General features: G+C 37.5%; 2 protein-coding genes across 3 annotated transcripts in view; one reads left to right on the top strand and one right to left on the bottom strand.

Moving 5' to 3' along the window:
- Window positions 1–11,572, bottom strand: part of CCDC58 (coiled-coil domain containing 58) — a 23,269-nt gene extending 11,697 nt beyond the window's left edge. The window contains exons 1-2 of one of the 2 annotated variants that reach the window (XM_011370814.2): window positions 11,443–11,572; window positions 3,382–3,507 (exon numbers count right to left, since the gene is read on the bottom strand). In XM_011370814.2, the coding sequence (XP_011369116.1) occupies window positions 3,382–3,507; window positions 11,443–11,493 (177 nt within the window). In that variant the 5' untranslated portion in view covers window positions 11,494–11,572. The remainder of the gene's footprint in view (window positions 1–3,381; window positions 3,508–11,442) is intronic. The other variant, XM_023521281.1, reaches the window with a different exon arrangement.
- An 883-nt stretch (window positions 11,573–12,455) lies between these two features.
- The window catches only part of FAM162A (family with sequence similarity 162 member A), a 24,901-nt gene continuing 19,959 nt past the window's right edge, over window positions 12,456–17,397 (top strand). The window contains exon 1 of the mRNA XM_011370500.2: window positions 12,456–12,609. Coding sequence (XP_011368802.1) covers window positions 12,576–12,609 — 34 coding nt within the window. The 5' untranslated portion in view covers window positions 12,456–12,575. The remainder of the gene's footprint in view (window positions 12,610–17,397) is intronic.

The raw sequence follows: 17,397 nt of genomic DNA, 5'->3' as shown, positions 1-17,397 counted from the left end.
GCAATAAGAAGAAAAGAACCATCATCAGAGTTAAGAAACTCTCCCGGTTGCTGTGTAAGACTGGCTAAATAATTAGCATTCTTTTATAAAATTATGGATTATGAGAAAATAATCGCTAATATCCTTTCAACCTCTAAAATGTACAAGCAACATGACTCAAAACACTGCTTAGATATCAGATGCTATTTAATCACTTTGATATTGTGTCTAATTCTCCAGCAATTGGTGAAATATCATTATCACCAACTAAAAGTCTATCAAAAGAGTCTCATTTATCTATCTGCATTTTAAAATGAAATTCAAATTTTGTACATTTTCCTTTCAGTCTCTCTCACCACAGAGTTTCCATCCTTGCTTGGGCTTCCTCCTTTCCTCTTTAACTTGGCCCCTTTCCTGTGGATACACTTTTAGCTGCACACCACACACCTACCCCTGCCTGCTTACTTCTCCTCAGATTAGCCCCACTGGGAATCCACTCGATGTGAACAGAAATTACTAGGCAAATCATCTTTGACTCTGTATTATCGATTATTTTGATATTGGTATTAACGAACATCCTTCAATAAAGTTCAAAATTAAGAGCCGTGTGCACGAGGAATATGCACAGACTTCTATACATGTATGTCAAAGAAACGAGGACGCTTGATAATGAGTAATAGATTATGTGACATGAGCATATCAGAGAAAAATAGAGCACTAAACCAGGTGTAGCTCATTAGTATCAGATAATTGAGGATTTGATCTTACGAGAACTTTCTGATATATGAAGTGCTTATTAAAGCAACTGAGGTAAAATTTATTAAGAAACTCAGTAAGGTAAAAGGCAAAGCTTTTCATTAGAGGAGAAAAATCCTGAACAAGAAGCATGCCCTAACCACACTTCCTTTAATTTGGTGTAAGTAATTTTGAAATGAAGACATTGGGGTGAGGCAAAAGAATGGTTCAAAACTAGTCGAAGGCGGGTATATCGAGGACTTTCCAGTTTTATTTTACCAGAACTTTTAACTTGTTATTCTAAAATTTTCACATATATTTTAATCAATATTTTAAAACAATGCGTTTTGTCTTTAAGGGAAATATAATGCCAGCAGTTTTCTTATAGTTTTTTTTTCCCCTGGTGTTTTTCTTTCTAGAACAAATGTTGATTCTAAATGAACTCTGAATTACATTCTAATTTCCCAGACATCATTTGTTTTTTTAGAATCCTGACAATGATCCTTGGTTTAACTATCATTAAAATCTAACAAAAACTATTAAATTTTTGCCATAGCATTTTTTATTTTGAATCTTCTTTTAGAACTTTTGACAAAAATGATATAAGGAGAAGCATATCATTTAAGTATACATTCCATAAATTCATCATATTAAAGAGATACCTTTAAGAATTACTTTAAATCAATCACTATGACACTAATAATAGTCTTGCATTTGTAAAACACTGTTCCAAGTTCAAATACTTTTTATTGCTCAGTATTGACTTTTGTTTATCTTGACAGTAATAATGTAAAGCTAGAAAAATTTCATAGATTGAAGGTAATACACTCTAATAAAGGAATCTCACTAAAATTATTTTATTTTTACTAAGAGCAGACTTTTAATATTTCAAATTTCTAAAATGAGTGCTTCATAACTTTGCTGATGATCTCCTATATAGAAGCATTACGATTAGAGTGCAAATACTCCTTCATTAGCTATGAAAAGAAGGGTCAGGAACTAAAGTCAGTCAGGGGACTGTGAGCAGCTTAGATATTTCACAGAGTTCCAATTCTTAACTATGACAATATTTAAGGGAACTCAGTGGTACTTATTAGCACAAGAGCTCTGCTGCAGTCCTGATCCCTGGCACAAAACTACTTGGTAAACAATCCTTTGCATGATGTTCATGTTGCTGGATCCCTCTAGAATATCAACAGACAGAGGAAAACCCAAACTTATACATAAGAATATCTAAAACAGAAAAGTTCCAAATTAAGTATGCAAGGCTATCCTGGTTCAACAAAGGAATAAAAAATAGTAGTAACAGCAACAATTATAATAATAGAAGCAGCAAGCATTTATACTATACGTAAAAGGTTTAGTGCAGTAAGCACTTTATATTAACACATTTAATCTTCTTAACAATCCTATCAATATTATTATACTATTTTACAAATAAGGAAGCTGAGACAGAGGTTATATAACATGTTCAAGGTCACCCACCTAGGAAGTAGCAGAGGTGGATTTATTCTGGATCTGGAATGTATGTTGTTAATCACTACAATATAAACCTCTAATAAAAAAGATCGGAAATAATGGAATAGGTGATTGAGATTATAGGAGAAGTGAGGGGAAGATCACTAAAATGATCATAAATTTTTAGTTCTTTAGACAGAGCTACCCAAAGAAACTAAGTGAATTGTCAAACAACCTCATAATAAATTAGGACTTGGACCTATGATCCACTTCTAATACTGGATTCTACTCATTAAAGTCCACGACTCTGCAATTTTCTCCAGCCACAGAAATTATCTGACTACTCAGTAAAGTGACATAATTTCATATAAAAGCAGAACAAAAATATCAGCAGTTAATACACTAAATTTAATTGATATGAATAAGCTTATCCAAAAATGATTTTTTTTCATAATTGAGAAAAAGACTTTAGGTTTTAAGTAATACCTTTATAATACAACGAATCTTAATAGTAATGTTGCAGTAGAGCCTAAAAAAGCAAATGCCATTTGAACTTTAGCTTCCAAGTTAATGAAAAGATATATTTAAACTATAAAAAATACTTAGCTACATCATTATTACCTTCTGCTTTTGGAAATTAAAGAGAAATAAAAAGAATCTTTAAGAGTCAATGAAAAAAATATATACTTGAGAAACCAAAGCCTCGGGAAAGAACAATATATCTGTGAATTTCCTTCTCTCTCAACTGCCAACTGCTTCTATTCCCCTTCCTGATGAGTGAGGGAAGAAAGAAGACACAGAAGGCGTTAAGCGTGAAGCGTTTTAATTCCTCTTCTATCAGCAGTCTGGCTTCTTAGGACTGATGCATTCAAGCTCTTGTTCCTGCTTCACTGTTCCACTTGACTGTTTTGCTCTCTTTTATTCTTTTGTGCACAAGGTTTCCTTATGTTAAAGGCTGCCCATGAGGGGCCAAAAGACAACCCACTCCCATTCCTTAGAACCATCTCTTCACGGACTTGTGTATAAGATGACACATTTCTTTAGTTTGTGGAAACTAGATCAAAACTTGCCCTCAGGTGTGGGCAAGAAAAAACATGAAGATGTCTTTTACTCACAGTTTAATCATACATATAACAACTAAGTTCTTATTTTGTCTGCAAAGAAAGGAATAAAGAAAGCACAAAAGAAAGACTCAAAATATACACTTACAGACTCATAAAGTTGTTTACAGGTTTGGCTGGCATCAATTTTCCCTGCAAAGGAAGCTGTTGGAACCGTAGTGTTTAATTCATGTACTATTCTGTCATCAATCGTCCTCATCACCTTGAGTAATTCCTATATATATTTAAAATAAAAGAATCATAACCTGAATGGAAGGTTAAGTGGTTAAAAAAGAAACATTTAAACCAAAAAATAAAGCTCTTGGATATTTTACAGCCCTGTAAGTCAGGAGTGGGGAACCCATGATTTTCCTGCAACCAAAGGAAAATCTTTATTATAAGAATTATGTAATAGTAATTCTAACAGTGGGCACCAGCTCTGTTTCCTTGGCTCAAATGTGATCTTTTTTTTTTTTTAAATTAGTGTGTGTGTGTGTGTGTGTGTGTGCGCGCGCGCACGCGCGCATGTTATTTCATGTATATACACAGACAGTTTTCTCTCTTGGATCAAATGTGACTATCTGAAGGGTAAAGACAGTTTTTATTCATTTTTAAACCCCATTTTCTGGCACAGTGCTTAGCAAACAGTGTGTGCTTTTTCCATCTCCAAGATACAGAAAATAAAGAATTCTCCTGAACTTGATTACCACAATCCAGCATAACTGCTTGTTCCATTCCCTCTCTATCGTTCTAAAATGTGATGCTGGGTAGAAAACTTCTGGAAAGATATACAAGAAACTATCAGTAGTGGTTAACTTGCAGAAATTAATTATACTCTTTTACACTAAATTGATCTATACCCTTTTATGGTTTTAGTTTTTTACTATGGTTGTATATAATTTTTGTAATGAAAATAAGTAAAACAAAACCTGCTGCTACAGGAAGAATCGAATCTCTTCCTGCCTTCTTGGTAACCCTACCCCACACTTCCCAAAGATCTCCTCTCCCTGAAAAAGGCTCCAACTCTCACAATCCCAACCAAAAGAAAAATAACAAAAGGAAAGGGGACTTAGACTCTAGTGAGTGAGCCTACACAGCATCGTCCCTTCTCCCCACATTTTAACTAGGGTACTTCTCATTTGTCACCAGAGAAACAGCATCAGCTACATTCTATCTCCAGAAAACAAACTCTAGAAAAGGTGTAACCTTAGCAGTATATCTTCTTCTTTTTAAATTATTTCTTAAATTTGTTCTTCTCTCATAAACAAACATGATCTCTAAGAAATAATCAAGAAAACAGAAGTAATAGTAGACAGTCTTATTACTGAAAACATCCAATAAGTTCACATTTAATATTAACGTGTATTAAAAACAATTTAGTTTGATCCTCCATCTCCCTCAGCATAAAGTTCAATTCCTTTCCTTTGTCAAACTTAAATCCGTGACTAAAACCAACTCCTTCATTTCTTTCATCCATTTGTTAAAATAAAAACTTTTACTATGATTAAAGCAATACATATTTGTTTCAGAAAAATTAGAAAAAAATTTTAAAGAATATAAATATCATCCATAGTTAACCATTAGCAATATTTTAACACATCCCTTTAGTTTTTCTACACATATCTATAAATATTTTTATAAAATTGAGGTACTTTGTAACATTTTAAAGTCCAGATTTTATGACATTATACCATGAGCATTTTGCTCTTGCTATTAAAAATGCTTCAAAGACATTTTTAATAGTTGTGTAAATATTCTATTCTGTGGAGGTACCACAACTTATTCTACCATTTCCCCATTAATGAACAGTTAAGTAGTTCTCAATTATAATAACCATTCTGGCCATTCAGACTGAAGTCTGCAGTCCAGAGTCTGTTATCAGTCTATTAATCTTTAATTAGTAATTTAATGACCTTCTATAGATCTCAATCGAGAAGTAAAACAGTTTGCAGAAGGCTCATAATTTCAACTAAAAAAAACACAGGCAAACATCAGGTCTAAAACCAACTTCACTAAATTATCCCCTCTTCTTGTATCTTTTCTACTTCTGTCCGTAGCATCCTCATTCTCTGTACACTGAAATTCTTAGGGTTAATCTCAACATATTCACTAAGCAACTTTAAATCCTTTATGTACAGTGGAGGACATATAACAATGGTAAGTGGCAAATTCCAAACAAATGATGACAGCACTATTTAGAGTCAAAAAATAGGTAATTAGCAGACAGAGACCAACCTTGCCAACTTTACCTCCTACGAACTGCCTATTTAAAAAAAGGCCTTCTTTAAAATTGACCTGATCTTGAGTTTAAGTTACACCTTTTAGATAAAGCTTTCCTTAGCTGATGGTCCTCAGCAACCTTTCTTCTTTAAACATATGCAGTAATTAGAGAGTCCCACAGAGTTTATTCATTTAACTCATTCTTCACTCCAAAAATATTCACTAATATCTAGTATGCATGAGGCAGCATTTTAAACACCAGGACTACAGTGGTGCATAAAACAGAAAAGCTCTTTGCTTTTGTAGATCAAAAATTTTGGAGGACACAGACAATAACCAAGTACCCCAATAAACAAGATTTCAGTACAGTAGTCCCTCCTTATCCATGGGACCATACATTCTGAGACCCACAGGTGATGCCTGAAACCATGGATAGTACTGAACCCAGTATAAACTATATATTTTTTCCTATACATACATACCTTTTTGGGAATTTTCCATTTAATATTTTTAGACTGCAGCTGACCATAGGTAACTGAAATTGCAAACACGGGGAGACTACTGTACTAAAAAGTACTACCAAAAAGAAAACTAAGGTAATGGAATGAAGAATGACTGGGTGGGGCTGAAGGGGTAACTTAGATCAAGAAAGGCCTCTCTGAGGACAAACTGAGCCGAGACCTGAATGATATGAATGAGCCAACTATAGGAACACTTGGGGAAATAAGTAAAAAATTATGAGGCAAGAACAAACTTTGGGGTGTCTGAAGAACTAAAAGAACGTAAGTGGGCTAAGAATGAATAAGGGAGAAAGTGGTATGAGGTGAGGTCAGAGCAGACCATAAAATGAAGGACGATAGAGACCATGAAAACTAAGAATTCTATTCTAAAGGCAACAAAGTTTTAGGTAAGAGAATGATATAAACAGGATTAATTTTTTTAAAAGATAACTTCAGCTGCTATGTGGAGAATAGACTCTAAAGGGTAGAATAGAAACAGCTGACCATTTAGCAGACTACTGTGGTCATCTAGGCAAGAGATAAAGACAGTTTGATTAAAAGGTAGCAGTACAATTAGGGAGAGGAAGCTGGATTCAGGATATATTTTGAAAATAGAACTGACAGGAATTGCTGATGAATTGCCAGTGCGGGGTGACAAAGAAAATAGGATAACTTTTAAGTTAGAGGCCTTAGCAACTGAATGGATGCTGTGCTCTTAATTGATGGTGGGGAAGAGATTGAGGGAAGAAAAGATCTGGAAGGAAGGGGCAGATCAAGAGTTCTATTCTTATAGGGTGTTTGTTGATATTTAGGATTACTGTTAATTATGTGTGATACTGGTATTGTTTAAAATTATAATCGTTTAGGAATATAGACTGAAATATTTCTAGAAAAAAAGATATTTGGGATATGCTTCAAAATAATCTGGTTAGGATGAGGTCAGTGGTAGGAATATGGAGATGAAACGAGAGTTGCCATGAATTTTTGGAACTAAGGAATAGGTACATGGAGATTCATGGTACCATCTGCCTTTTTGTGTATGTTTGAAATTTTTTAAGATAAAAAAGTTTTGTTTTTTTTTTTTAAGTTCTGGTTTGGACATGTTAAGTTTGAGATGCCTATTAGATATCTGAGTAGAAAGTTCAATATATCAGTCTGACACGGAGCAGGGCTAGAGTTATATTAACAAACTGATGTTATTTAAAGCCATGGTATTAGAAGAGATCACTGAGAGAGACTATAGGAGTGACTAGGGGCCATTGAATGATAAAGAAGGAACTCTGGAATCTAAAACTACAAGAGAAAGACTGATGTAATAGAAGTCGGATGAAGAGAGGTTTCAAGGAGGGGAATGGTCAACTATGTTGAATGTTACTAGGAGTTAAGAAAGATGAACAGAAATTAACTTTTAGACTGAGCAGAATGGAAATCATGGGTGACCCGCACAAAAGTCATTTAAATACAGTGTTTAATAGACTGAAAAGTTAATGTGGCTTAAGTACAGATTATAGAGAAAACAAGGTGTAAAATGAGGCCCAGCCATTATTGGTCACATTACAGGATTTTAGTCTTTCTCCTGCGAGCAATGGACAGCCAATGAAGTGTTTCATTGGTTTAAGCACACTGGGGCTTTATGATCAGATTCGTGTTCTAAAATTATTGCTTAGGTTAAAGTGTTGAAGTGTGATAAATGGACAGTAGAGGAACAAGAATAGATGCAAAGAGATACCATTTAGGAGACTAATGTAGCAATCCAGGTGAAAGATTATCTAGCTCAATATTCTCCAGGGTTTGTATTTACTCTGAACTTCAACCAATTTTGAGTTTGATCAGTAGCTATATAGAAAAACTGCCCTCCAATAAAACAATTTGAACATTCTGTTAAGTTCCTTATACAGCAATGGGAATTCGTCTGCATTTAACAGGTGTTAAATCAATCAATTTCACAGTCTTATCAATGGAACCTACAAATGTGGATTATCAAATATATCGATTCTTCTCTGTGCTAGAGAATTATCAATAAATGATCTAGAGCCTGGCTGTCATAGGATAGACACTAGCCACAAGAGGGATTGCATGCCATGCTGTCGTTTAAACCTAGTCATATACGACTAAAATTAAGATGCCTGTACATAGTATTATGGAGATGAGATTGGGGGGGTGGATATATTAGAGAAAGGAATGACTAAAAACAGGAAGACCAATGACAAAGCAGGCTGCAAAAATGACAAAGCTTGAACAAAGACTGTGGCACAAGTGATGATCTTTCTAAAGCACCTATTTGACCTTCTCACCCTCTGCTTGAAGAAATGACTCCCTAATCTCACACAATCTGGTTCCAACCTTTTGTGTATAATGTGCCCCTGAGCAAATCCTGAATTCCAGCAATACTGACTGGCTATTTCCCCACAAAACATAAAAATTTCTGCCTTACATACTATTTTTTTCCCTATCTGAAATATCCGTGATTCTGCCCAACTCAATTATCATCTCTTGATTTCTCTCTGAACCGTTATTTTATTCATAGTCTCAATATTTTCTATATGTTTTATACCTTTACTTACATTGCTTCTTGTTTGATACTCAGTCCACTGGGTCTTCCCAAGTGCCTGGTACCTAGCAGTATCTGCTATGGACTAAATTATGCCCTCCCAAATTCCTATGTATTTGAAGATAGGGTCTTGAATGAGTTAATGAAGGTTAAATGAGGTTATACAGGTAGGGCCCTAATCCCACAGAACTGGTGTCCTTGTAAGAAGAGAAACTGAGATTTCTTTCCCTCTACATGCAAAAAGAGGCCATGTGAGGACAGTGAGAAGGCCGCAATCTGCAAGCCAAGAGAGAGGCTCACCAGAAACCAACCTGACAAGACCTTGGTTTTGGATATCTAGCTTCCGGAACTGTGAAAAAATAAATTTCTGTTGTTTAAGCCACCCAATCTGTTGTACTTCTTATGACGGCCCTAGCAGACTAATACCATATCCAATAATCCTTGCTGAATGTTAAAATGGAATTCTAGACATTCAATTTTAAATATTCTTTTCTGGATTTTACTTCATTTTGGAAATAGGATATTTTCCAGGAGTGCTAAGTCCAATTTTTATAATAGAAAAATAACCCTTAAAGCATGAACCTATATGGAAAAAAATCAGAATACTAGTTGCCAAAGGGGAGAAAGAGGAAGGATGGGGCAGGGATTGACTGGGAAGGGACATGAGGAAACTTTCAGAGATAATGGTATTATTCTCTACGTTGATGGAGGTTTGCACTATAGGTTATGTAAATGTCAGAACTCATTGGACAGTATTTCACTAATGCAAATTTTTTCAGAAAGTAAACAAACATTGAATTCTAGCTGATATACATAGTGAAAGGCATGTTTAGGAGTGAAGTATATGGATATTTGCAACTTACTTTGACATGCATCAAAAAAATAAAAAGGTAGATTGATGAAAAGAAAGCTGGAAATGTGACACAGTAAATCACTGATTACAGAATCTACATGGTGGGTATATGAGTGTTCGCTGTACAATTCTTTCAACTTATCTGTTGTGTTGGAACATTTTCATAAAATTCTAAAAAAGATACACCTAATCTTTATAATTAAAAAAAAAATTACTTCTTGTTTCTCTTCCACAGTATTCAGTGCAGTGCTTTTCATGTTTAGGGTACTTAAAGTGAAAATGTAATAGTTTCATAGCTTTAAAATATTTAAACTTTGCTCAATAATTTGTGAGTATGCTAGTTAACCATGTTTTACAATTTTACTAAGTTCATCTAAACTTAAATGTTATACTAAAATTTTACAAGTTTACAGCACCTTCATTTATGTTCTTGTGTGCCTGAGGCAGTAGAGGCAAATGTTATTCTCATTTACAATGAGGTTAAATGATGTGCCAAGGCCAGCTCTGAAAAACCAGATCTTCTGACTTTTAACCCAGGATATTTCCATTATAAACTACACATTTGGAAAAGTCCTAGAGAAAGAATCTAAAAACTTCCCAAATGTTTCACTAATGAGACTTATTTTATGATCTTTTTACTTACATTCTCTGTGAATGACCTTCCAAATAAAAAATCAGTGTTCTTTAAGCGCAGCTGGATGTTTAATAGCAAAAAGACCCTTTGAAATTTAGTTTTAGAGCTTCAAATTATTATAAAGATGACAGCAATTTTAAATGTTGCTTAACATAATCTTATTTTAGATTCAAAATACTCCAAAGCTGTTAAAGGCAGAAGCAATACTAGAACCCAGAATACCTAACTCCCTAACCTTTCCCATAAACCTTAAAGTTATCATTGCTCAATTATTTGAGTTTATTAACTCAAGTTAAATCATAGTACTAATGTGACAAGACTAAGGCCACAAATGGGCCAGTAAACCTATAACAGTCCACGTACTTAAGAATTCAACAGTCTTTTTTATTGTATTTGAGATTCTTACAAGTATTTGCATTTCGGGGGCACTTTGGTCACATTTGAAGTCAGCTGCAGTGCTGAGCTAATCTGAGAAGCTGCTGAAGTAGTAAAGAAAGTGCAAATAATGATCCCACATAAAAAAAGACCCCACATAGACTTCTTCCATCAAATGATGTTTGTCAAAGAATTCAGTCTGTTGAGGTTATCTTCAAGAATACCACTCCCTACAAAAGGCCTCAAAGTACAAAGCTTACTACAAATAGGTAAATGACACATGAAATGAGTTTTCAATCTCTTTAGTTAAAAATAATTTGTAAGGTCATGATTTATAAATTTTTAAACTCGTTATCTACAGAGCAGCACATGTATGCCTACGTTGGAGAGATAACTTCCATATCAACTTGATCAAAATTCAGACCCCTGTCCTTTAATTCGTGGGTTAATATTTAACCCTAGACTCTGGTATTTGAATATATATAAAAGATACAGCCTTAAATGTTACATTTTCTCTAATGCTTAGGGAGGCAGCAGCAACAGAGCAGGTACTAGAATTACCCCTCCAAGGCTGCAAACGTTCTGCCCCATCAAAACAGTAAAACTTGTACCAAGCTGTTTTATTTTATCAAGTAAATAAACTTTCCTTCACTTTCTTCTCTCCTATAAATGCTCAACTGAAAATAGGCGGGGAATGGTAGACGCTAGGAAGTGAGTTCCCAGGATGGCTAAAAGGTTTTTACAACCCCTACCCGCCGGGTCCGAGCTCAGTTTTACCAACGTACAACCACCAGGAGTTTCCCGTGCGGTTAATTAAGGCCTGGGTAGCGCAGAGAGAACCATTACCCCCACGCATGCTGCCTGGCTCCCTAAGGCCAAGCCCCGCGCCCCCCATGACCTCCAATGGCTCTAAAAAGGAGCCTTGAGTTGCCTTCTTCTTCCACAACTTGTCCGCACTGCTTCCTAGGCCAGAGGAAGGAAGAGGGTCCGGGGACAAATAGAAAGACACGTCTGCCACATGAGGAAAACCCCATCACCTGGAACTCGGCGAACTCCTCACAGTTCACACCGCCACTGGGCGCCGCCATATTGGACAAACGCGAGGCCCCCGCCGCGAGCCAATCACCGCGGAGCAAAGGCGCCCGCGGCGCCGCCTGATAAAAAATATTTCCAGGGAAATCGCGAGAAAGCTCAACACAGGCATGTCTTTTCCCTGGTCCTGGAGCACTTCGAAACCTCTGTCTCAGCTGTACTTTTCACTCCTACTCTTTTGTCCTCCTGTAACTGACCCATTTACATAGGTCGAAGAATGTCAGAGCTTGAAGGGATCGTTTCACTCGACTCCCATCTTCATATAAAAAGAAAAACTATTTTCTGGTTGCCCAAGCTGGTCATTCGAGAAGGAAACCTAGAGTAGAAGTGGTTTTTCTTAACCTTCCCAGTCCATTATCTACCTTCCGCATCTAGAGAGGCCTTTGTTCGTTACGAATTTTGAAATCACTAAGAAATTGCAAGAAAAGGCATTTCTGGCGGGGCGGGTGGATAAGAATTGAATAAGTTTAGATGTGGAAATAATATATAGTTTTACAAAAATAGGTTTAAGTAGAAAACAAAATAGCAAATACACATGCTAATTTCTCAGCCCCAGAGATAGTCTCAAAGCCAACAAAGGATGGAGGCCATTGGGCCCAGTCATGTTTTTGATAAAGGTATTGTCACTGAAAACACTGGAAGAACAGTGTACCGAAATACTGATTTATGTAGACAGTGTGATTTCAGGAGTCAACAGTTCACAAAATAGAGCATATTACTTCTATTTTAAACGGGTATTTTCTTCCATGCAAAGAATAATGCTGCAAAGGTCCACTACACTCAGACTCCCAAAGAGCATTTTAAGTACATAACCAGGACACTGGGCCGGGAAGATCCAGCCAGACTGGCCTCCCGCACATTCCACTCGTCACGCACGTTCCCCATTCCCCAAGCATCACGCAAGCTCCACCTATCACGCGGGCCCCGCCCATGCGCCCAGTGCGTCACGCACGGCCCACTCGCTCCGCCCCCCCCAGCACCGCCCTCGTCCTTCCCATTGCTGCCCTCGGTGACATTGAGTGTATCCACGCCGCCGCCGCCGTCCGCCAGGCACTGCTGGTCGTCGGAGTAGGCGGCCATGGGGAGCCTCCGCGGCCTGCGCCTGGCGGCGGGTGAGACGTGGGCTGGTCTAGGGGCGGGCGGGAAGCCAGGTTGGCCACTGGGTTTGGAGTCCTGCAGCCTCCCCAGGCCTGGTAGTTGCTTGGTGCCATCACGCACTCCCCTTAGGTTGTTTGGAATCCTACCTGCGTGGTAGTAATAATGGGAGCTAGCAAGGGTTGAGCGAGCAACTGCTAAGCAGACACTGGGAGCTGGCCCGGACTGACCCTCACACCTGGCTCTCTATCCACCCAGCTCCCATCAACCTTATGATCCCTTGCTCTTTCCGTCCCTAACTCCTTCCCTCAGCACCAGCCTCCTTGGAGCTCAGTTTTTAATGCTCTTGCTATCCCTAGAACTCCCCCGTTGCCTGCCTGATTCAGCTTTCCACCTAACCTCTCCCCTCCGCTACTCTACTTGAGTCTCCTCCTGCCCTGTATCTCGCGAGTTTATCCGTGCTTTCAGAGAAGACGTAGTCCGGGGTTTCCTACCCATTTAGTGTCTGATTAAGCAAGGGGTTTAAAGTTTCACAGATTAATAGTAATTGTTTTCTTAAAAAGGGGGATATGTTTTTCTTTTAAACAGTTCTACAGTTAAGTGCTTTCTTGGAGGAAAGTGTTATGTAAATGAAGGATCTGCAGTTTGTTTTCCTAGTAGACATTTGTATAATGGGTGGGTATTTGGAGCCAGAGCGTAATTTGCCTTCTTGCGGAACCAGCAGAGCCTTTATTTAGTAGGAGCTAAGAAATCAGCGTTTGCCTCTTGGCTCTTTTCTAGGCACCAAAGCAAATCACTTTTGGTCACCTTTATAAGTTTGATAAGGCATAGTGATTGATCTTTTATTCCTTGGTATCAAATTACTAAAAATTTGTTTAATTCAAATTTTGAAGGAAGAATCCCCCCAAACTTGGCAATAGAAATAGTGTAAATATACATTGTACATGAAGTAATGTAAAAGAAAAAAAGTTATCCTTTACATACATGGCTTATTAGGGAGAATGGACTGGAAAACATGTCTCATACTGGGAGATTATTATTTACTTCCTTTAAAACAAATAGCCCCTCCACTAAAAGAGATTGATTTCATTCATTTGTTCAGCTATTTCGCCTAAAATCTTTTGTGTACATTAGTCCCCCATTTACCTGAGGTTTTGCTTCCCATGGTTTCAGTTACCTGTGAGTAATCGTGGTCTGAAAATGTTAAATGGAAAATTCTAAAAATAATAAATTTCAGGTTCTGAGTAGTATGGTGAAATCTCTCACCTTTTAACTTTATCCTGCCGGGGATATGATTTTGAGACATAGAGTAATTTAAGAAAGGACTTAAAGACTGATGTTTTTGAGTGTGTAGGACTCAAAGGTGTGTTGCTCCATTGTTATAAATAAGAAAATTGGGAAAGGATACTGGTTTGGTAGAGAGGATGGTGTGTTATTGAGTAGTAGGTGGCATTGAGTTACAAGGTGAGGATGGGACCTCTCAAAGACCTGAGAACAAAGGTAGAGTAAAGTTAGGGAAATATATGGGAGCCATCAGTGTAGAGCTGATTTTTAAAACAGAATGGAAGAGTCTTCCCTGAGAGAAATGTGGAACAGAGGCAAAGACTGAACCTATGGAGGCTTGACATGTAAATAGCAGGAAGTGGCAAAGGGGATGTTAAAGAAGGTAGATCATAGAGATCAGAGATGAAGAGAGAGGATGCCAGGAGGGACTGAGTCCTTGTAGAAGAATGAGATCAGTAGGGTCAAAGATGGAAAGAGTGGAGTCAAATGAGCTAAAGATGAGGATCTAAAAAAATACATTCATATGACTAAAAAGAGATCACTAATGTTGTTAGAACAATTTTAGTAAAATGAGTGGGGGAGGTGGGTAGTGAGGTCAAGGTAGTAGATACATGCCTCTTAATTAGTCATTTGAGGTATGAAATGAAAGAGATTAACATTTTATTTATAGGAGCTATTGAGAACAAGTGAATGTTTTGTACAAGACAGTGAACTTTCAGTGCTGCTGAGGTGTGATAAGACAGGAATTCTCATAGCTACTGATAGACATGTAAACTGATTCAGCCTATCAGAAAAGCAGTTCGTTATATATATCAAGAATCTTAAAAGATCCTTTAACCCTCATATCCTTTAGCCCTCCACTGCCAGGATTCTATAAGAGAAAATAATTAGAAATGCCATCAGAGATTTACATAAAAAGTTGTTCACTGAAACATTTTTTGTAATAGTGAAAAATGGGAGACAAATCCAGCTGTCAGGAATGATTGAATTCAGTTTTTATCTGTGTTGGATGTTATACAGCTATCAAAGTATTTTTTAATTGATAGCTAGGAAAAGTGTTTATGATATAAGCAAAATATAGCATTAGGTGATTATGAAAAATGTATATGTTGTATCTGGAGCAAAGTCCGGGAAGAAATACACCAAGTTGTTATTCCTGGAGAGTGATTATGGATGCTTTTTTATTTTTCTTAATACATTTTTTTAGCTTCCAAATCACCTATAATGAGCAATTGTTACTTTTATGATTTCAAGTTTTATTTTATTTTATTTTTTTGTTTTAAAGAGCGAGGAGACATTTGGCAGAAAAGGGGCTGTAGAAAGGAAGGATCTAGGAGGTTGTTAGCTAAGTTTGGTACAACATCCCTTAGTAAGAGGGATCACAGTTGGAAGGGTTCATTGGTTCTGAGTGAAGGAAGGATAAGTGTTCTTCTGAGCCTGCAGGGAAGGATGAGAAAACAGATGGAGAGATAGGAAATCTGTTTCTGTCTCAAAGCTGATTTAGGTCAACATCTAAGGCCAAGAGAGTTTCACACACCCCTGTTGGGAGTGGGCTGCAATGTCGCTGGGAGGAAAAACACTCACCAAGAAGTATACTGGCCCACCTCACTGAAATTTGGCCACCAGATACACAGAACTGCAAGACTTTTTTTCCATAGTTTCCCCCCAACTTCAAAACTGGCCAGGTTTCAAAGATTTATTTATAAGTTTGTTTTTTCGACTCGAAAAGATTTTTCCCATAGAACCAATGTTACAAATGGTGATTAGGATTCTAGCCAGCCCACAAAACTCATTATATCCATCTGTCTTGCCAGTATTTCCTCCCAAGTATTTTTCACATCTGTTAAGTAATCTCTACTAGGGCCCTTAGCTAACCTGTATCCATTACACACCCCACTCAAATACAGTGTGTTGATACCACCTAACAGAAGGTTCCACATTCATGTCTTCCCACTCCTCCTTTTCTCCTCTTCTCCCTCTCCCCAGGCCTGTCTGCATTCTGCATCAGATTTATCGTCTGGAAACACCATTGTTATTGTTTTTCTGCTCAAAACTTCTACGCCTATTTCCCAAATCCCTTTTGGGGCATGGCAGACAAATGGACTCTCACTATGAGGAAGCATGGATAGCCACAATACCCAGAGCCAGGGAGAGCTAGGCTACTGTCATCACTAACATTCCAAGCCCTAGAACATCTGCAGGGACCTCATTGACAAGGCGGAGTTATTAGGCTTGTGAGTGATGGTAGTCTGGCAGGCAGATCCAGAAGTCTGTGCCACATATAAGAGCAGGGCAAATCAGATTTGAAGCCAGAAAAAATCCATCCCTTGGCAGAATAGTTGCAGACAGGCGATATCAAGACATTCAGGTCTGATCATTGAAAAAGCTCAGAGCAAGTTAATATTTCAGGTTTGTCCTTTTGTTTTGTAGTGGCCAGTCTTTAAGGCAGTCTAGCTTTGCTTCTAAAATGCACACTAAATCATTGGTTCTGTATATTCTAAATGAGCTCTGGGTGGGAATAAGAGCTCCAACTTCTCAGTGACATAATTACCCTAACTTAGTCATTCTTACTACTAGGTCTATTGAGCAGCTACAAATATTTGATGTATAATTTATCATAATTATAAAATACAGTATTGAAGAGATAGTGCATGTGTATGAATCTTGCTATCCTCAGGATAGACATACATTTAGCTTTTTCTTCCTGAGATTTAAAATCAACTCTGATCCACAAACTTTCAAAGTTCCTTCCTCAGATTTGCTCTTTCCTATCATAGCAAACATTTTAGGACTAGCAATACCTTATTTCAATTCTAAAAGGATTAAATAGGCATTTGTGGACTAGCATGGGAACCATGTAAGTATTTAGATTAGAATATCTTTTGGTGTGACATGAAAAAGGAACATCATTGCCCCAGAAACAAACTTCTCCCAGTGGAGGTCATGGTAGCTACTGGCCTTTTGGAACACTAGGCAAAGAGAATGAGGTGGCTGGGCACACAGTCTCACCTCAGGGCAATAGGATCAGCCAGTTCTGTGAGCTCTGGTCATTCATTGTGAAATAATGAAACCTTGGCTGTGTTTACCCATGAAGGGGGGCCAGCTACTGTGGAGGAGGGGTGTGAAATAAAGCCTTTTCAGGAGGTGGAACAGTTCACCCTGCATGTCATCAAAGACTGAGTGGTGTATTAGACACTATGTCCTCTGTAAAATCTGAAAGCTGGCATACTCCACAGGGATTCCAAACTGTCAGTATAGTGAGTTCTACGTTATTGATAGGCAGAAGTGAGAAGTAAAGCAGAGCTTCTTTTCAGTAAATTGACTGTTAGAAAGAGGGGTTTAGAGCCCAACCAGAGACATAGTATTAAGTTCTGCAGGTGTGCCCCAGTCATTCATATAGCTTATGTTCAACAGGGACTCTGGCTGGCTGTGTTGAAGAGCAGCAATTCTCACACATGGTAGCACGTTAGAGTCACTTAGACAGTCTTTTTAAAAAATATTAATGCCAGAGTCCTGCTCCC

Source organism: Pteropus vampyrus, unplaced genomic scaffold, assembly GCF_000151845.1.
Source record: "Pteropus vampyrus isolate Shadow unplaced genomic scaffold, Pvam_2.0 Scaffold1, whole genome shotgun sequence".
In the NCBI taxonomy this organism is placed as follows: domain Eukaryota; kingdom Metazoa; phylum Chordata; class Mammalia; order Chiroptera; family Pteropodidae; genus Pteropus; species Pteropus vampyrus.
Note: the sequence above shows the minus strand (reverse complement) of the source record. Positions and strands in the feature narration are given on the sequence as shown.